Source organism: Balaenoptera physalus, assembly GCF_965194825.1.
Source record: "Balaenoptera physalus genome assembly, chromosome: 2".
NCBI lineage: Eukaryota > Metazoa > Chordata > Mammalia > Artiodactyla > Balaenopteridae > Balaenoptera > Balaenoptera physalus.
The window spans coordinates 142,263,002-142,285,160 of NC_138883.1; the positions used below are offsets into that span (position 1 = coordinate 142,263,002).

A 22,159-nucleotide genomic window follows, 5' to 3' on the forward strand; every position below is an offset into this window, starting at 1 on the left:
AACTATGTCTAGAATTGGAAAAGGACTTAGGGATCTAACTGGTTGTCAGCTTTCCTTGACCACTCCACACCCACAGCACAGTGAGACTCTGTACAGCTAGCTTTGTGCCTTTTGAGGGTTCCATGGTGTGTAGCAGGTTGGCTGTCAGCTTTCTCTACTGCTGGCCTGGGGTGTGACTTCCTTGGACCAGCCAAGTCAATACCAGGCATTCATATTCTTCCCTTCTTTCAAAATATTCCTTGCTATTGCCTTCTCTCCTGTTCTCTCTGCCCTTGTGGGTATATATGTTCTTTTAAAATTCATGTTCTATAGTTTTAAAGGAAGAAAATGAACTTAGAAGTGTGGGAGCTCCCAAGAGGACTTTTTAAAACATGAAACTGACAAAGTCTAAAATTCTTACAGAAAATAAAATGTGAAAGAATACCAAGAACATTTGGACAAACAATGATAATAAGGAATGACTGGTCTTACTAGGTATCAAAATTCATTGTATAGCTTTGGTAATTAAAGGAGTGTAATACTAAGATAGAAATAAAACTATGGATCAGTGGGACAGAATATGAAATACTGAAACATATACATGTTTGTAAGAAAACAATTTTTTTTTCTGGATGGGATAAATCATTTTCATTACTATCAAAGGCATAAACATGTGTTGGAAATTTATTAAAAGGTCAAAGTTCATTAAAAAAAACCTACTGTAAATTAAGGTAATGTAGATTAAAATGATGTAGATTAAAATGCATCATCTGTCTCTTAAATAAAGTAATACTTCCCATAAAAAGCAAAGGTGGGCTTTTGCCTTCATGTTGAATAACGCTGGTTCTAGAATCCTGTGCAAGTCTGAACAAAAATGCATTCTCTGAAAATTGTTTTCCACTTATTGTGAATGTCAATAGATCAAGTTCAAAGACACGGCATGATTAAAAACTGCCACTGTCTTAAATTCTATAGGCTATGAATTTCAGATAAGTTTCAGTGAAAAGTCACAGTTGACAAACGCAGTGAAGCACAGGGACACAGCACAGACACTTTGGATTTTGAAGTTTGAGAAAATTGAAGTAGAAAGTTGATTTTGTGCGGAATACTTTTACATGCTCTAGAAGACCCAGAATCATGATAGCTGTAGCAGTCTGTGAAAAAGTCACCGTAGCCTGCTGTCACCAAGTTGCCTCCATATCTGTAGCTCCCCTACCGGGTGCCAGCATTCATGTAGCCTCCAATGGTTGGCACCACCAAATCCTCTTCCTCTCCCTCTATTGCAGATGTCCCCTCCTTTGTCCTGCCCTGGTAGGTCTGGGGGTAGAGGCACTTCATTTTGCATGGAGCCTCCCATGCCAAGAAAATACAATTTTTGATAAAGGTGGTATTTTAAATTGATGGGAAAAGATGACCTAGACAATAAATAGTGTCGGGACAAATGGCTATCCTTTGGGGTAAAAAATATTGTATCTATCTCAATACAGACATATAAATACCTTAAAGATATTGAGCTACATGTAAAAAAAAAAAACTAACAAAGCAATGGCAGATACATTTTATGCCATCTGGGTCTCTCTTGGAAATGATTTAGTCATTCTGTGGGATGCTTCTGGTTAGCTGACACTGTTAAAAGCAGCAAGTGGAGACACTGCCTAGCGCCAGGACACGTGAGGAGAAGCAGCCCATATTTCTCAGCAGCACTGTGCCAAGGGGCTGTTTTCACTAAAGAGCGTTAATGAAATTAAGATTGGTGTATTAGTCTGCTTCGGCTGCCACAACAAAATACCACATGGTAGTAACTAAGTCTGTGTGGCTTAAACAACAGACATTTTCTCACAGTGTTGGAGGTTAGAAGTCCTAGATCAAGGTTTGGCAGGAGCAATTTCTCCTCCTGGCTTGCAGACAGCTGCCTTCTCCCTGTGTCCTTGAATGGCCTCTCCTTGGTTTGTGCATGTGGAAAGAAAGAGATCTCTGGTGTCTCTTCCTCTTCATAATTATAAGAACACCAGCTGCATGAGATCAGAACCCCACCCTTAGGCCTAGTTTAACTTACTTCCTTAAAGGCCCCGTCTCCAAATACAGTCACATTGGGGGTTAAAGGCTTCAACATACAAATTTTGGGGGGACACAATTTAGTCCATAACAATTGGGTTCTCAGTAGGCTAGTGATCCAGAATAAGATGGAATAGCTCCAGAAAAGACATCCCCAGATAGAGATCAAAACGAACAGTCAGACGTATCTGTTTCTCCTAAAGCTTTCTCAAAACATCATTATTCAAGATCATAATCAAGGTCAAGAGAAAGGAAACAAAAGTCAGATAACGTAGGAAGAAACCACAGGAGCCAGAACATAATAAGCAAACAGCATGCTAATGCATGAAGGGACTGAAATGAAGGTGCTACAGACTCAGATGGCAAAATAATATGACATGAATCTAAAACTAAATTAAGAAACAAATCTGAGGAATAAAATGACAAAGAACATTCTCCTCACAAAGGAAAAGAGCAACTAAATTCATCTGAAAACGGTGAGAACAGACACAAATGCAAAGAATGAAAGTCATCAAGAGGCAAAAGTCATTCAAGATCTAAGTCTCATAAAAGGCATCACCTTAGTAGAAGCAAGGAATGGAAAAGGTCTTGATCCTACAAGGTTGGAAAGGGCAGACAAATTACAAGAAAAGGAAATGGTGGAAAAACAAAAACAAGAAGAAACAGCTGCAGCTACTGGAGATTCTGTTCTCAATGTTGCTGCCCTGTTGCCATCAAGAACACAAGTAACTCCTCAGGTAGCTACAGAGGCTCAAAGGGCAGCCCCACAAGCTAAACCTTTGGCAGAGATCAGAATAGCCACATTTAGCTATTATAACACGGCAGCTGTGACTCCAATGAAATTGGCTGAACAGAAATAAAAAGGAAAACACTGGATATAGTTCAGCTGATGAAGAAAGTTACAAGACTCTGAAGCAACAGGAAGTAGTATGTGGAAATCTAGATGCTCAGTATGAAAAGATCATAAACTCATACACAAAGAGGAGTAGGATTGGGTCTCACATCTTCAATGCAAGGAATGGATACAGGTTGAAAAAGATCACACATTTAAAGTATGGGAGGGACTTCCCTGGCGATCCAGTGGTTAAGACTCCGTGCTTCCACTGTAGGGGGCATGGGTTTGATCCCTGGTTGGGGAACTAAGATCCCGCATACTACAAGGCACGGCCAAAAAAAACAAAAAAAAAAAGTATGGGACTTACAGAGTTCTTGTTCTGAAGTCAGGTCTTTGCGCACCAAACAGCCAGCATTCTAATTTGCATGGATGTCATGCTGACTTTAGTATATTGAAAAATATGATTTTTACCACAAAAAAGAAATGATAATTTTGTGACATGATAAGAGATGTTAGTTTGATATGGTGGTAATCATTTTGCAATATATAAGTATATCAAGTCAATACAATATACCTCTTAACTTTACACAATGTTATGTGTTATACATCAATTATACCTTGATAAACCTGGGGGAAAAAAGAAAAACATCATTTTTTATAACTATTAAATCAATGATACTGGTGTTAATATTGTAATCAGGTTAAATCTACTTCTATCAAACTTGATAGGAGGGGACTTCCCTGGTGGTGCAGCGGTTAAGAATCCACCTGCCAATGCAGGGGACATGGGTTCAACCTCTGGTCCGGGAAGATCCCACATGCCACGGAGCAACTAAGCCCTTGCACCACAGCTACTGAGCCTGCGCTCTAGCGCCCGCAAGCCACAACTACTGAGCCAGCACACCATAACTACTGAAGCCCGCGTGCCCTAGAGCCCACATGTCGCAACTACTGAGCCCACATGCCACAACTACCAAGCCTGCGTGCTTCAACTACTGAATCCTGCACACCTAGAGCCCGTGCTCCGCGACGAGAAGCACGCGCACCACAACAAAGAGTAGCCCCTGCTCACCACAACTAGAGAAAGGCCACGCGCAGCAACGAAGACAAAGCGCAGCCAAAAATAAATAAAATTTAAAAAAAAAACCAAAAAAACAAACTTTGATAGGACAATATTTTTTAGCTCATGAATTCTACTTTTCAAATATATAAAAGCTGCAGATGGGATAAAATCTCACACACAGATTTTTTTGCATCCACTGTCTTGTGTACTTTTGTTAACTTTTTACAGTTATTTTCATCTCTTGAAAAATGAAAGAAATGTTATGTAGATTTCTTTAGACAATCTGGCCAATGTGCTACATAATCAAGCACAAATAAGCTGGGTGGTGATAATAAAAATGGTTATCTCAAAAGAAAAAAAAAGCAATAGCAATACTGGAGAATATTTTTATATACCTTCAAGCTACAAGAAAAAAGACAAGCAAACCTAACTACATAAAGTTAAAAGACAAATGGACTAGGAGAAAATATCTGCAATAAATATAACAGAAAAGGATTAGTATCCATAAAGCTAGGAAAAAAACAAACGCTTACAAATGAATAAAACAAATGAGCTGGACTTCCCTGGTGGCGCAGTGGTTAAGAATCCGCCTGTCAATGCAGGGGATACTGGTTCGAGCCCTGGTCCGGGAAGATCCCACATGCCATGGAACTAAGCCCATGCACTACAACTGAAGATCCCACATGCCGTGGAGCAACTAAGCCCGTGCACCACAACTACTGAGCCTGCACTCTAGAGCCTGTGAGTCACAATTAGAGCCCACGTGCCACAACTACTGAAGCCCACGTGCCTAGAGCCCATGCTCCACAACAAGAGAAGCCACCTCAATGAGAAGCCCGCACACCACAACGAAGAGGAGCCCCTGCTCGCCGCAACTAAAGAAAGGCCGCGTGCAGCAACAAAGACCCAACACAGCCAAAAAATTTAAAAATAAATAAATAAATAAATAAATAGATTTTAAAAAACAAATGAGCCATTAGAAAAGTGGACAAATGCTATGGTCAGATATTTTCGAATACAAAATGACTGGTAAACAGTAAAAGATATGTGGCGGGCTTCCCTGGTGGCGCAGTGGTTGAGAATCTGCCTGCTAATGCAGGGGACACGGGTTCGAGCCCTGGTCTGGGAAGATCCCACATGCTGCGGAGCAACTAGGCCCGTGAGCCACAACTACTGAGCCTGCGCGTCTGGAGCCTGTGCTCCACAACAAGAGAGGCCGCGATAATGCGAGGCCCGCGCATCACGATGAAGAGTGGCCCTCGCTTGCCACAACTAGAGAAAGCCCTCGCACAGAAACGAAGACCCAACACAGCAAAAATAAATTAATTAATTAAAAAAAAAAAAGATATGCGGCCTCACTAGTATTCAAGAAAGCTAGGGAAAACAACAAATTTCTATTTTTTCACCCATAAGATGGCAAACATTTGAAAATATCCTTAATATTTAAAACTCGTAAGGTTATGGGGAAATAGGACTTTAGGGAGAGGCAATCAGGCACTATCTAACAATTTAAAAAGCACACATCTTTAATTAAAGCAGCAATTCCAATTTTAGGAATCTATCCTAAAGAAACTAACACACGTGCATACAGATGCATGTGCAAGGATATCATTGCACAATAATTTGCAATAGGAAGAAACTGGGAGAAACCTGAATGCCCACAGGTAGGGTATTGAATAAAAGATTATAAATAAAAGACTATGATATATTAATATTGTAGAAAATCATGCATCACTAAAAAGCATATATGAAGTGGAAAAAGCTCCAAGACTTATAAGTGATTAAAAAAGCAAGTTGCAGAACTATGTATGTAGTGAGATTACTTTTTACTTAAAAATTAAATAATGTATGTGACACGTGTGTGTGTGTGTACATGCATTAAAAGACTTAATAGTGACTACCTCTAGAAAGGGGAGTGGTATATGAGAGGGGAATGAATGCTAAGGGGGAGGACTTCTCCATTATACTTAATAAATTTACTGTTATACTCTGTAATGACCTATATGGGAAAAGAATCTAAAAAAGAGTAGATAATATGTATATGTATAACTGATTCACTTTGCTGTACAGCAGAAACTAATACAACATTGTAAATCAACTATACTCCAATAAAAATTAATAATAAAAAAAAAGGAATGGAATACTGATACATGCTACAACAATGGATGGATATTGAAACTATTATGCTAAAGAAGCCAGTCTTCTGTGGTCCTTCTGTGGTCCAGAAGGACCACATATTATACAAATCTATTTTTATGAAATGTCCATAATAGGCAAAACTATAGATACAGGAAGTAAATTAATGGTTGCCTAGGGCTGGAGTGAGGAGGCAGTTGGAGGGAAATGGGAAGTGACTATAATGAGTAAGAGGTTTCTTTTTGGGGTGATGAAAATGTTCTAAAATTGGTTGTGATGATGGCTATACAACTTTGTGAATATACTAAAATCCACTAAATTACACACTTCAAATGGATAAATTGTATGGTATGTGAATTATATCCCAATAAAACTGTTTAAAAAAAAAACCTTACTTTTTTTTAATAAAAAGAATATATTCAGGTACTACTTGTATAATTTTAAAAACCCCAAACAATGTACTTGAAATTCCACAAAGGGGCCTACATTCATACAGAAATTTAAGTTAAACTAGAAGTAGCAAAACAATGGGAGACTGAATAATTTGAAGAAACTGGAACATGATACAGAGAAAAAGAAACTCAGTTCCATATCTCAGAATATACTGAAATAAATCTTGTGTGTGTTAAAAAGATTTAAATAATCTTTGTGCTAAAAACTTATTAAAACATTTTTTAACTGAAAGCAAATGATTTGGAATTTTGTCCCAATTGGAAGATAAACTTATGACTAGTGAAGAAGTAGAGGAGATAAACATAAAAGTGGATAGTTTCAACTATGCTGAAGTGCAAATAATGAACAGCATAATCTAAGAATTAGAGGGACGGTTGTATAATGGTAAAGAAATATTTGTGAATATAATGATGAATAAAAGCTTACTATCCTAAAACTCCAGAATAAACCATGAGATATTAGGACCTTTTTTGAAAAACAAAACTGTAATGAAAGATTTGAAAGAAGGAATGAATAAATGCAAGGAAATGCTACTTTAAATTCACTTCTAATTAAAATCCAACAGGGACTTTTGGGACCTTTACAAATTATTCAAAAATGTATAAGGATGAATAAATGGTTATAAATATCGGAGAATATTCTGAAAAAGAACCGCACGCAAGGGGAATAACTGCTCTTACTAGGGATATGAACCTATATATATATATATATATTTTTTTTAATAAATTTATTTTTATTTATTTTTGGCTGCATTGGGTCTTTGTTGCTGCGCACAGGCTTTCTCTAGTTGCGGGGAGCGGGGCCTACTCTTCGTTGTGGTGCGCGGGCTTCTCACTGCGGTGGCTTCTCTTGTTGCAGAGCATGGGCTCTAGGCACGCAGGCTTCAGTAGTTGCGGCACGCGGGCTTCAGTAGGTGTGGCTCGCGGGCTCTAGAGTGCAGGCTCAGTAGTTGTGGCGCACAGGCTTAGTTGCTCCGCAGCACGTGGGATCTTCCCGGACCAGGGCTCGAACCCGTGTCCCCTGCATTGGCAGGCGGATTCTTAACCACTGTGCCACCAGGGAAGCCCTGAACCTACATTAACAACAAGTAAAACAGTGCAAAACTAACACAGAAAGAGAAACATAACTCAGTGGAACAAAGTGAAGAGTAAACACTAAATAGCGAGTGATTACTGTGTACTAGGCACACACGGGTGTACTCTGGGGATACCTCAGTCAGCAAGTCACATTCTTGTCTGGGTTATGTTCTGGGTGTGGGAAGAATAAGGCAGATAAACAAGATCTTTTCCATTGTCACAAGTGCTCTGAAGGAAGTAAATAGGATGATGCGATGGGGGTTACTTCAAACAGTGTCAAGAAAGTCTCTCTGAGGATTAACATTTGAGCTGAGTCACGAATGAAGAAGCCAGTCTTTTGAAGAGCTGAAGAGTGAAAAACCTGGGAAAAAGCACTCCAGTGGACAGAACAGGTGCAAAGGCCCTGAAGCAAAAATGTACTTGGACCTGAGGAGCAGAAAGGAGGCTGGAATGGCTAGAGTGAAGGTGACAGTGTATATGGTGAGATCGGACTGAGAGAGACAAAGGAGCCAGACCATGTCAGGCCTTGCAGGTTGTGATAGGGAGTTTGGATTTTACTCTAAACTTAACATATTATACATTAAGGTTTCTTCAACAAGGGGAGGTATAAATGGATTATTTACATTTAATAGAATCGTTTAGAAAAAAGTTAGTTTTAAAATAAACAAAAATATACAAAGAATTACTTTTTCATTGACTGTAAGACAAACCATTATTTTTGTACTAACAAAGAAAAAAATGCTGTCAATTGTAACTGTAAGATGTCATCTACTGTAATATACATCCTCATGTTAGTTATTAAAGTGTGAAAAAATGTGTATCTTACAATAGATGAAATATAATACTATAAACCAGGAACTAAACTTAACTGGACAAATGTTTCTATTACAAAAGGTTTACATGAAAAAGAACATTGTAAATTCACACATGGGAAAAGTTGGCATGATTAATAAAAATAAAAATTCAGACATTTGTGAGGTACCACTCACCTCCGAGTAGAAATTAAAAATGATGTATTTCAATGCTGGAGTTAGGAAGAAACATAAACTCATATAGTTCTGGAAGCATTATAAATTAATATAACCTTCCCAAATATCTATCTAGCAACATGCATTATAATTAGAAATATTAATCCCTTGATCCAGGAATTTCATTGGGGTGTGAACAGGCACAACAGTTTGCATAAAGACTTACAGTAGTTCTATTTGGGTTAATTAAAAAAAAGGAAAATGAAAACAATCAAACTAATAAAAAAAAAAAGGAAAATGGAAACAATCAAACCATCTAGTATCTGTTCTACTGCTCTGCTGCCTGGATCAGCTGAGAACACTCATTTTACCCATCCCCCATTGAAATGTTCTGCTTTGATTTACTCTTGAAATACAGAGGTTATGAAAGGTGAGAAGCAGAAAATGCAGTGGTCCATTCCTCCTGTCATGTTCCTCCAAGACAGCCAGAGGCTAATGCCCCAACTACGGTGAGCTCTAAGTTTCCCTGGAATCACTCACATGACCTTGCCCTCAGACTTCCTCAGAAAGGCCTCTTGTAAACCCTCAGGGATACTGAAGCCAGACGGTGACACTGTTCAGCTTATCTTCTTGCGGGAGCTTTCATCTAGTAGTGGCAAATTATCCTTTCGTTACACAACTACTTACACTCAGTTTTTCCAAACTAACAAAGTATCATTTAGGGAATATACATCACATGATAAAACTATAAAGAGAAGCAAAGCAATGATCAACTTAAAAGTCTGAAGAAAGGGACTTCCCTGGTGGTCCAGTGGTAAAGAATCCACCTTGCAATGCAGGGCACGCAGGTTCGATCCTTGGTTGGGGAACTAAGATCCCACATGCCATGGGGCAACCAAACCCACGCGCCACAACTACTGAGCTCGAGTGCCTCAACGAGAGAACCCACGTGCTGCAAAAACTACAGAGCCCACGCACTCTGGAGCCCACGTGCCACAACTAAAGAGAGAAAACCCACACACCACAACTAGAGAGAAGTCCATGAGCCGCAATGAAGACCCAACACAGCCAAAAAAAAAGAAAAAGAAAAAAAGGAAAATAAATAAATAAATATTTTTTAAAAAGTCTGAAGAAGAATGCAATGAACAAGGGGGACGGAATTGAGGAGGGACATACGGGAGCTTTGAGGTACTAGCAATGTACTATTTCTTAATCTGGGTGAGAGTTTCATTTTATTGGCATTCCTCAACCTGTATAGGCATGTTTTCCATAGTTTCTTTTTTTTTTTTTTAAATAATTTATTTATTTATTTATTTTTGGCTGTGTTGGGTCTTCGTTTCTGTGCGAGGGCTTTCTCTAGTTGTGGCAAGCGGGGGCCACTCTTCATTGCGGTGCGCGGGCCTCTCACTGTCGCGGCCTCTCTTGTTGCGGAGCACAGGCTCAGTAGTTGTGGCTCACGGGCCCAGTTGCTCCGCGGCATGTGGGATCCTCCCAGGCCAGGGCTCGAACCCGTGTCCCTGCATTAGCAGGCAGATTCCTAACCAGTGCGCCACCAGGGAAGCCCCCCGTAGTTTCTGTATATACGTTTCACAATAAAAATTATTTTAAAAACAGCAATAATCTTATTGGGATTCTGATTGGGTTTTCAGTAATTCATAAGCTGGAAGTACAGTTGACACTTGAACAACACAGGTTTGAACAGTGCGGGTCCACTTACACTCAGATTTTTTTCAATAGTAAACACTATAGTACTATACAATCCCCAGTTGGTTGAATCTGAAGATGCAGAACCACGGATATGGAGGAACCGTGTATACGGAGGAACTGGGTATACAGGAAGGCCTACTATAAATTATATACGGATTTTCAACAGCATGGTGGGTCAGCACCTCTAACCCCTGTGTTGTTCAAGGGTCAACTGTACTGACAGTTTAAAAAGTTTTTTCCACAGGCAAAGGGTATGTTTTATTCATTTATTTTGCTCTTTTATCATATTTTCAGTAGAATTTTAAGTTTTCTTCATATAGAACTTAACATTTTTTACATTTATTCTTGGGTATCTTAAGGAACGTCTTCCTACTGTGAATGGGCCCCTTTTAAATATTATATTTTCTAACTTATTATTGCTAAGGGAAAGCTATTAGTTTTTATACATTAAACTTGTATCCAGTCCCTTACTGAACTATATTGCTAATTCTAATTGTTTTCCAGTTGATTGCTTTGGATTTTCTAGGTAGATAATAATTTCATCTGCAACCATTATATATTCTGAAGCCTAGTGAAGCCAGTCACTCATTACTGCCCTTCTTCCCTCAGAACATACTTTTCCATTTCTTGGCCATTCATTTTTCCTCATAAACTTTCTCTTTACCAAGTTCTATACGATCTCCTGGATTGGGACTTCCCTGGCAGTCCACTGGTTGAGACTCCGCGCTTCCACTGGAGGAGGCACAGGTTGGATCCCTGGTTGGGGAACTAAGACCCCGCATGCCGTGCGGCATGGCCAAAAATAAATTAAAAAGAAAAAAGATCTTCTCGATTTATACTTGGTTCCCCATTTAATCTATTGATTACTACTGTCATCTTTGCTCAGCTCTTCCCAGTAAGGGGAGGGCTTGTAGCTCCACTGATTTCAAGTATTCCTTTATGTTTTTCCTTTAAAATTTTACAATTTTAGGGACTTCACTGGTGGTCCAGTGGCTAAGACTCCATGCTCCCAATGCAGGGGGCCTGGGTTCGATCCCTGGTCAGGAAACTAGATCCCACATGCAGCAACTAAAGATCCCGCGTGCTCCGACTAAGACCCGGCGCAGCCAGATAAATAAATAAATAAACAAACAAAGATCTTACAATTTTATTGGAATCAATATCAAGTATTCCATACTAAGTTAATTTCCAAACACTAAATATCCTTTGTCACTACCATAAGTGAAATTTCTTTAATTATGAATTTCCTAGCTGTTTTCACAAAAAATAGGAAATTCAATTTTGACGAATTGATCTCATATTCTGCCATTTTGCTCGTATCATTCATTACTTGCTACAATCTCCCCCCATTTTTTTTTAAGGTTTACTAGGTACATAATCAGGCTCTCTTACAGTAATAACTTACCTCTCTCCTCCTTTACTATGTTACTTCTTCATTTCTTTTTTAATCACTCATTACAAATGTTTGCTCAAATTACAGTAAACAGTAAGAGACACCTTGTTTTCATAAATGCCTGTAGATTTCTCCCCTGAAAAAACACTGGCTCTGGCTCTTGGTTTTAAAACTAAAATTGGCTGTTTCTGGGTGACTGGGGGAGAAGAGAAGAAAGATGTTTTTCACTGTATACTCTTGGTATGCCTTTTGAATTTTGAACCACATAAGTGTATTATTTCTTCAACAATAAGTAGTTTATACTGAATAAAGAAAACATGCACTAAATAATCAAGTAAAAATGCTTCCAATTCCAATTTAAGAGTATTTCAGAAATATAACTTGGGTAATCATTTCTCTCGGCATCTACTGATGAAATTATATTAGTTATATTTTTCTTACTGTTGTAATAGACTCTAAGCATATGTTATTGTTAAACTGACTTGCATCCTTGGAATACAGACTATTTGGACATAATAAATAATTCTTCTAGTATGCAGTATTCCTGAGAAAGAATTTTAGAGCTAGAAAGAACACCTAGTATACTTATAAATCCAAATAAACACACACACACACACACAGAGCCAAAACATAAAACAAAAACCCTAACGCCAACAAAACTTAAATGATTTAAGACCATGCTGCTTGCTAACGGGAGAGTCCAAAACAAGAGCCAGGTCTCATGACTCCTTGGTTCAACCGATTATTGGCTAAGATTTTATTTAATAATTCTGTCCAATAAAAATATGCAATATCTGGGACTTCCCTGGTGGCGCAGTGGTTAAGAATCCGCCTGCCAATGCAGGGTACACAGGTTCAATCCCTGGTCCGGGAAGATCCCACATGCTGCAGAGTAACTAAGCCCGTGCACCACAACCACTGAGCCTGCGCTCCAGAGCCCGCGATCCACAACTACTGAGCCCACGTGCTGCAACTACCGAAGCCCGCGCACCTAGAGCCTGTGCTCCGCATCAAGAGAAGCCACCGCAATGAGAAGCCTGAGCACGGCAACAAAGAGTAGCCCCCACTCTCCGCAACTAGAGAAAGCCTGCGCGCAGCAGCAAAGACCCAATGCAGCCAAAAATAAAATAAATAAAATAAATAAATTTTTTTTTAAAATGCAGTATCTAACATTTTCTCTATGAGAAGCTTTTGGATCATAACCAATTTACTCCATAAAATACACTTAAGCAGTATGATTTTTTAGTCTGAGTTTAAAAAATAACTTACATAATAGAGGTCTTACTGTACTAAAACCTACTGAGTCTATTAGGGAGTCAGTTTTTCATTTTACCTTTCTTATTTCATCCTGATATTGGATTCAGTGTCTTTGGATATTTATTTTTTGAGGTCAGCTATTTCAAATATATTGGCATTATAACTATGTATATCATCCTCTAAAACATTTTAATGGTTTCTATTTCTGACTTTTATCCTCTTTATATTAGGATACCTATTTACTGATTTTATTGTCTTTTCAATGATGAAAACTCTTAGTTCCTATTATTTTTACCTTTTCTTTATCTGTCTTCCCAAATCCAATGCATGCTAAGTATTCAATAAATGTCCACTACATTAAAGTTACACTTCTCTTTTTGCCTTGTTAATATGCATTTCTCTTTTGTCTTGAAGTGCATCTCCTCTAATAACTGCATCTCAATTTTAAACATATATTATCACTATATATTTTACCTTTATTTTCTAATACACTTATTACATGCACATTCCTATAGCATTCTACAGTGTACAATAATATAAAGTACATTGTCACAATTTAATTCTACGACCTAGTATTTCGGGATTTTTTAGTTGAAATACAGTTGACATACAATATTATGTTAGTTTCAGATATACTACATAGTGATTTGACATTTGCATACGTTATGATACAATCACCATGGCAAGTCTAGCAACCATCTCTTTCCAAACAAAGCTATTAAAATATTATTGACCATATTCCTTAAGCCATAATATTATATCTTTGTGGCTTATTTATTTTATAACTGGAGGTTTGTACCTCTTAATCCCCTTCACCTATTTTGCCCTCCACCTCCATCCCCCTTCCCTCTGGCAACCACCCATTTGTTCTCTGTACCTGTAAGTCTGTTCCATATTTACAACCTAGTATTTCTATATCAGATGGTGGATCCATGACTCAAACCCAGGTTTTCTGATTCTAGATCTTGAGCTCTTTCTGTTATGCCACATTGACTCTCAACGTCCAATTGAACTCAGGTGTTAAGAAAGCATTTAAAGGGACTTCCCTGGTGGTGCAGTGGTTAAGAATCTGCCTGCCAAGGCAGGGGACATGGGTTCGATCCCTGGTCCGGGAAGATCCCACATGCCGTGGAGCAGCTAAGCCCGTCCGCCACAACTACTGAGCCTGCGCACTAGAGCCCATACGCCACAACTACTGAGCCCATGTGCCACAATTACTGAAGCCCACACACTCTAGGGCCTGCGTGCCACAACTACTGAGCCTGTGTGCTGCAAATACTAAAGTCTGCGCACTGCAACTACTGAAGCCTGCGTGCCTAGAGCCCGTGCTCTGCAACAAGAGAAGCCACTGAAATGAGAAGCCCACTCATCAGAGTAGCCCCCGCTCGTCGCAACTAGAGAAAGCCCATGCACAGCAACGAAGACCCAACACAGCCAAAAATAAATAAATTAATAAAAAAAAAAAAAGAAAGAAAGAAAATCTACAAACAAATGTTGGAGAGGGTGTGGAGAAAAGGGAACCCTCTTGCACTGTTGGTGGGAATGTAAACTGATACAGCCACTATGGAGAACAGAATGGAGGATCCTTAAAAAACTAAAAACAGAATTACCATATAAGCCAGCAATCCCACTGCTGGGCATGTACCCTGAGAAAACCATAATTCAAAAAGACACATGCACCTCAATGTTCATTGCAGCACTATTTACAATAGCCAGGTCATGGAAGCAACCTAAATGCCCATCGACAGACAAATGGATAAAGAAGAAGTGGTACATATACACAATGGAATGTTACTCAGCCATAAAATGGAACAAAGTTTGGTCACTTGTAGAGATGTGGATGGACCTAGAGACTGTCATACAGAGTGAAGTAAGTCAGAAAGAGAAAAACAAATATCGTATATTGACGCATATATGTGGAATCTAGAAAAATGGTACAGATGAACCGGTTTGCAAAGTAGAAATAGAGACACAGAGTAGAGAACAAACGTGTGGACACTAAGGAGGGAAAGAGGGTGGGATGAATTGGGAGATTGGGATTGACATACATACACTAATGTGTACAAAATAGGTAACTAATAAGAACCTGCTGTATAAAAATAAATAAATAAAATTTAAAAGAAAATAATAAAATTTAAAAGTTGCTATGTCCAAGAATATAACTTTTTGGAAGAGTGTAGTATATCTGAAATAAAAATACACATTTAAAATTTCCATTTATTTGTCCCAAGGTATATTAAATTTAGCTACTTTAATTTTATCTTAACAAATATAGTTGTAAGCATGTAAAGTTTATAATTTATAGCTAGAGTCTTCTATAATTGATGTTGTTAGCTTTTAATGCATGCTCCTTTTGAGTGCTTTCAACTTAAGTGACTTGTTCAAGTCACTTAAAGCCTATCTAGAATATCATGTACAAAATGACGGAATTGTACTAAATTACTAGTTCCCAGTATAGGGTCCCTACATATCGCAGTTTCCATGAAGGTAATGAAAAGAAATCTGTAAGCCATTTCTAATTTTCAAAAAGCCTAAAAAAACATGTTTACCTATGTCAAGATTGCACAGACTAAATAAAACATCAAGTTTCTTTGCTTTAGGCTAGAATTACAAGTGAAAATACAAAGTATGCATTTTTAAATGTCATTTAGTTTGATACTTGAAAAAAATCTTAAAACATGATGTGACACTGTAATTTATAATGAGAAATATTTGGTATTCATCCTTGTATCTGGCACAGAGCTCCTAAAAACCTTGGAACTTCCTAAGTGATAAGGGTGCCTTTTGTTCTGTTAATAAGGTGACTTTTGGAAAGCACCCAGGAATGGGGACTGGTTGCCAGAGGAACCAACCATGTGATTGTGGCAACTTTCAGTCCTACTTCCTGACCTCTGGGGAGGGGAGAGGGGCTGCAAACTCAATCAGTCACCAATGGCCAATGATTTAATCAATCATGCCTATGTAAAGAGGCCTCCTTAAAACCCAAAAGGGACAGGGTTCGGAGAGTTTCCAAGTTAGCAAACATGTGGATATTCGAGGAGAGTGGCGTGCCTGAAGAGGGCATAGAAGCTCCACGCCCTTTCCCCATCTTCCATCTGGCTGTTCCTAAGTTATACCCTTTTAAATTAAGCTGGTAAACTAGTAAGTAAAATGTTTCTCTAGAAAGCTCTGCGAGCCACTCTAGCAAATAAACTGAACCTGAGGAGGAAATCAAGGGAATCTTCAAGCTATAGGCTGTCAGTCAGAAGCACAGGTGACAGACAACCTGGACTTGAGATTGGCATCTATCTCCAGGTAGACAGTGTGAGAATTGAGCAAATTTGTGGGACACCTGGTTACTGTCCATGGAGAACTGAGTTAATTGCTTGGGGTGGGGGTGAGTACACACATTGGAACTGGTGTCAGCCTCGTATAAGAAAACCAAGGGAGTGAGAGGGCTGGAGAAGAAGAATCCAAAAGCTCTAAGAGTTTTTAAGGGTTGCTAAGGAGCTTTCTCATAGCACCATCTGGTGGACATCTAGCAACTTTCCCCAAGTATCATAAAAGAGACTGACAAAAGGATCTACAGATGGTTACTCAAAAATCCCATGCAAACTCTCTGAAGTGGCTGCCATCATTACCTGCTACACATACCTGGATGAGGTCCAAGATCCCAAGTTCACTCTCTGATGAATCCACACAAAATACAAAATAGAGGGTAGCATAATGCCGATAAATCAGTTTGTAGTCAGAGCCACCAATCAAACTGTGGAAGATGGGAAACATTTAAATGCCTGTATCTTAACTGAACATATCAAAGAGAAACTCTGTGCCAAGGGAGGAGAAGGGGCCCAACAGAAAGGGGGAGGACAGGCCAAACAATAGGCCATTTCTACCAGGTGAACGGCAACCAAATTTGGCAGAGGTGCCTAAAGCCATTTTACCTCCCCTTTTCTTCTGCCCGTCCTCCCAGGCACCAAACTTGTAAATATCTGAAGCACAACCATTTAGCAGCTTCCAAAACAGAACTGGGTCTCTCCCTGAGCAGATACAGCTCAGCTCAGCTCAAGTTGCATCAGGTACTCACCTGACACTTGAGTACTGCCTGAAGAAGCAGTAACGATGAAGGCCACCCAAAAGTGGATGTATGGGGAGAAAACTGATCATTTACCTTCCACCCTCCAAGAAGTTACAGATGTTGTCATCCCGCTTGAGAACTAGATGGAAGGTCTCTCGAATAATCTGCTGCTGAATTTCTTCTGGCTATGGAATAAAAGAAATAAAGTGAATCAGTGGGAAAGTCTGAAAAACTACAACCCATCAGTGAGGATGGACAGGAAGGCAACGGCTTCCAAACTAGGAATGATCTGAACATTTGGTACCAGTTTACAGAAAAGATAGAAATGCTGAGTAGAGAAAAAGTAAAAGGGGAATCTATGGAAAAACGGACAAGGCTCTGTTACAGGAATTAAAATAGGGTATATCTACCTAGATATCTAGTCCCTAACCATTATCACCCTGATAGGTAAGCTGATATTTCTTTACTGTGAATAACCAAGGAAAGGAGAACTGACAAACTCTCATACAAGATCAAAGAATAACTAGAAGGCCTGGTTCTGAAATATTTTGCCTTACTCTAGAAAACATCTATGCCAGGGCAAATAACAAACGTTAATAGGTCTAACACTTTAAGGAAGTCAAGATGTAATTGTGTACGTGCTTTAAAGACCTGCATTTGGGCTTCCCTGGTGGCGCAGTGGTTGAGAATCTGCCTGCCAATGCAGAGGACACGGGTTCGAGCCCTGGTCTGGGAAGATCCCACATGCCGCGGAGCAACTAGGCCCGTGAGCCACAATTACTGAGCATGCGCGTCTGGAGCCTGTGCTCCACAACAAGAGAGGCCGCGATAATGAGAGGTCCGCGCACCGCGATGAAGAGTGGCCCCCACTTGCCGCAACTAGAGAAAGCCCTCGCACAGAAACGAAGACCCAACACAGCCATAAATAATAAATAAATAAATAAATAAAAATTAAAAAAAAAAAAAGACCTGCATTTGCCATCTTTTGTACTGGTAATACAGACATTACATATAAGATGCTGTGTTACCAACAAAGTACTACAGAGAAAGACAGAAAATGTTCTATTTACAGATTAGAATCTTGAACAATTGCAGAGCTATCAACACCTTTTTTCACTTACTACACTCCAGAAAGCTCAACTGTGATGGAATCTCTTGATAACTCACATTTGATTTCTATTTATACATATGAAGTTCATAATAAGAATGGTTTTTTGTTTTTTTTTTTTTAATTTTTATTTATTATTTATTTATTATGTTTATTTTTGGCTGTGTTGGGTCTTCGTTTCTGTGTGAGGGCTTTCTCCAGTTGCGGCGAGTGGGGGCCACTCTTCATCGCAGTGCGCGGGCCTCTCACTATCGCGGCCTCTCTTGTTGCGGAGCAGAGGCTCCAGACGCTCAGGCTCAGTAGTTGTGGCTCATGGGCCCAGTTGCTCCGCGGCATGTGGGATCTTCCCAGACCAGGGCTCGAACCCGTGTCCCCTGCATTGGCAGGCAGATTCTCAACCACTGCGCCACCAGGGAAGCCCCTAAGTATGGTTTTTAAAAAAGGATAGTGGGAGGGAGAAATCAGTCACTAAGACAAAAGTAGGGATTCCCTGGAGGTCTAGTGGCTAAGACTTGGCGCTTTCAATGCAGGGGATTCAGATTCCATCGCTAATCGGGGAACTAAGATCCTGCAAGCCAAGTGGCAGGGCCAAAAAAAATCTCAATGTATAATCAATCACCCGGGAATGTTGTTAAAATGCAGATTTTAATTTAGTAGGTCTGGGCTAAGTCCTGAGACTGCATTTCTAACAAGTTTCCAGGTGATAACAACGCTGCTGGTCTGAGAACAATATTTTGAGTAGCAAAGCTTAAGAAAACCTTCAGATTGGACTTCCCTTAAGAGTCGGAACATAGATTCAAGTAACATTAACCCCTTTCTTTCTACAGCATTGAATTTAGACTTGAAATGGTTAGTTATTTAAACGAAACAGGAAAAAACAGGGAAAATGTCATTGTGGAGAAATTACTTTTCATAACTTTGACTTACACTGGTATACAGTGGCTCTCTGTATTTACCAAATGGATAAATGAAAACTTGCTAATAACTGGTCACTGTAAGCTTGAGTAAATCAATCACTATTTTCTGGTTTCCATTTAAAGAGTTCAGAAAGCTCACAGACGCCAGGATGCTGTAAAGGATTAACTCTGTGTACCCAGAAATACAAAACATGCTGAGCATCAGCACTTTTTTAAACTGACAAAAACATCTTGCAAAGCCTGACTCTACAGGGAAGTGGTGATAGTCAGTGGGCAAGCACTGTGAAATGGTGAGGTTACCTAATTTCTAATTCAACAAAACAGCAGACTACCAATTGCTTGCATCTCTCAATCATTTTAATAATCCCTCATATCTTTTAGTACTCTGCAGTTTTCAAGGTAACTGTCACTTAGGAGCTAATTTAGGTCTTATAAAAATTCTATGCTCTCCAAAGAAGATAAACAAATGGTCGATAAAGACATGAAAAGATGCTTAACATTATTAGTCATTAGAAAAAGTTTTGAAACCGCAAGAATCCACTTTACACTTACTAAAATGTCTTTAATCAAAAAGATAATAGAAAATGTAGATAGGGAGGTGGAAAAATTGGAATTCTTATATATTGTTGATAGGAATGTAAAATGGTGCAGCCACTTTGGAAAGCAGTTTGGCAGTTCCTCCGAATGATCACCATAAAGTTACTACGTGACTCAGCAATTCTACTCCTAGATATATACCCAAGAGAAATGAAAATACATGCTCACACAAAAGCTTGTACATCAGTGTTCACAGCAGCATTTTTCACAAGAGCCACAGGTGGAAATATCAACTGATGAATGGACAATCAAAATGTGGTGTGCATCCACAAAATGGAATATAATTTAGCAATAAAAAGGAATAAAGAACAGATACACACTACAACATAGATGAACCTTGAAAACATTATACTAAGTAATAGAAGCCAGTCATAAAAGGCCACATATTGTATGATTCCATTTTATATGAAATGTCCAGAATAGGCAAATTTAGAGAGACAGAAAGTAGATTAGTGGTTGCCTAGGGCTGGGGGAGTTGAGGGGGAAACACAGAATGATTGCTAATGGGTAGGGGGTTCCTTTTTGGGATAATGAAAATGTTCTAAAATTGTTGTGATGGTTGCATAACTTTGTTAAGTACTAAAAACCATTCTACTGTGTATTTTTAAAAGGTGAACTGTATGGTATGTAACATATCTCAATAACACTAAAAAACCTGAGAGAAAAATTCACACACACACAAATGCAAATACAAATTGAATAGTGTTATTGAATGTTAATATAAAATCGATATAATAAAATGTAATCTACCTAAAAATTTCTATGAAAAAGGTAAAAAAAATTTTTTTTCATTTCTACTTGACAAAGGAGGAAATGAAGTCTGAAAAAGGTTTTTGTTAACTTGACATAAGGGTAAAATAAGGTGTTGCTGAGGCCTGAACATAAGTTTTCTGACACTTTCCCCTCTACGGTTTCACAATTACGTATTTAACATTTTGAAACCTAGCCACGAAGAAATAAAACGTCGGGGGGGAGAAGGCAAATAATGATGTTTATTTTTTCCAGAGTAACGTCTTTGGAAAATTCAAATTCACATTATCACGTATAATTTCTCAATATTTCCCACTTTCAAACGGACTTTCTTCAACTCTACGTAGTGAAAGGTATGTAGTTCCTGGGCACTCCCAGCCTACACTGAAGCAAAATAATTCCAAGAAAGCACTTTTCCAAATCCGTTAGCTAAAGCAAAATCATTAAAAAGCTGCATATTTCTTCCTCCTCGCGAAACTGCGTTTAACAACCAACAAGATTAATTTGATTTCAATCATTCAAGTTGTCAATGAGGCACACCCCCTCCACACACACACACCAGTTATAGTGCCCTGAGACTCTACAAGAAGCGTCACAAAAATGGCACAAAAATGCCGGGGTCCAGGAGGGGGTGGGAAAGAGCGGGGGTAGCGGGGCGTGGGACACAAGGCCTGACACTGGCCCCAGTCCGGGGAAGGTCACATATACGGGGCAGGAGCCCTAGGAGGTCAGCGGGCGATGCCCGCGTGCGCCGTACGGAACAAAGAGAGAGAAGGGGGCGCAGGTGCCCTGTAAGGATGTGACGAAGCTCGGCCGCACTCACGAAACGCTGGTAGAAGCGGACTAGCCGCGGCTTCCCGTGGTTATTGAAAACCAGAATCGCCTGAATCATCTTTGCCCGCCACGCTCCTTTCAACACCGGCTGCTTCCAGAGAGCATCTCCTTCCGCCACAACACGGGCGCTTCCGGTTGGTGCGCTGCTGAGAGTGGCTCCCGGAAGCATGTCCCGGCGCCCAAGGGCCCGACCACCAAGAGTCCGGTTTCCCGGCACGCCTTGGAGAAGGCTGCAGGACGGGCGGCGGGTTCCGGGGTTAGGCTGATGCGGACACCGAGGCTGGGGCCGCAGAATCCCGGGCCTGGCGCAAAGCCGAGCACACCGGAAAAGCGGATCAAGAAACAGAAACCCCAACAGCAGCTGCGCTCCCAGGTGAAGCGCCGCGGGAGTCTCCCTTTATCATCGTTTGCCTTAACACTACAGGACGTTGCGCGGTGTGGAGATGCAGGCTAATTTAGCCATTCCCCGGTTGGGGAAAGTTAGGTTCATTTTTATTTTTTAGTATTACATACAATGCTGTAGTGAATTATATATGTGCCTTCTCGTGCAAAAGGGCTCTCTCTCTGCGGCAGACAGCGAATGGTGGAATTAAGGGATCTTTAATGCAATTCCTTTTAAAAGGTACCGGCGACCCCAAATTAGTAGTTTTTGTATTTTCTTTTAATGACTTAGTGCGGGTGAGGTGGAGCACGTCCTTATATCACAGATAGAGCTGCAAATTGGAATCACCTACCCAAAGGACAGTTGACAATATTTATCAAAAGCCTTTAAAATATATTGAACATTAGACCCAGCATTTCCAGTTTTAGAATTTATAATAAAACGATGTGGGTGTGTGAAAAGATTTAGCCTCAAGAACGTACATCTCATTAGTCTTATTACAGGGGAAAGTAGGAAGCAAACTAATTATTCCAAAATGAGAAACTGGTAAAATGCATTGATCCACATGCATATGAGAAATATTAAAGTTATA

General features: G+C 39.6%; 1 protein-coding gene across 1 annotated transcript in view; it reads right to left on the reverse strand.

Moving 5' to 3' along the window:
* The window catches only part of AP3S2 (adaptor related protein complex 3 subunit sigma 2), a 51,715-nt gene extending 30,383 nt beyond the window's left edge, over positions 1-21,332 (reverse strand). Inside the window, exons 1-3 of the mRNA XM_082448878.1 lie at positions 21,175-21,332; positions 17,073-17,164; positions 16,556-16,667 (exon numbers count right to left, since the gene is read on the reverse strand). Coding sequence (XP_082305004.1) covers positions 16,556-16,667; positions 17,073-17,164; positions 21,175-21,243 — 273 coding nt within the window. The 5' untranslated portion in view covers positions 21,244-21,332. The remainder of the gene's footprint in view (positions 1-16,555; positions 16,668-17,072; positions 17,165-21,174) is intronic.
* Between the last annotated feature and the right edge of the window lie 827 nt (positions 21,333-22,159).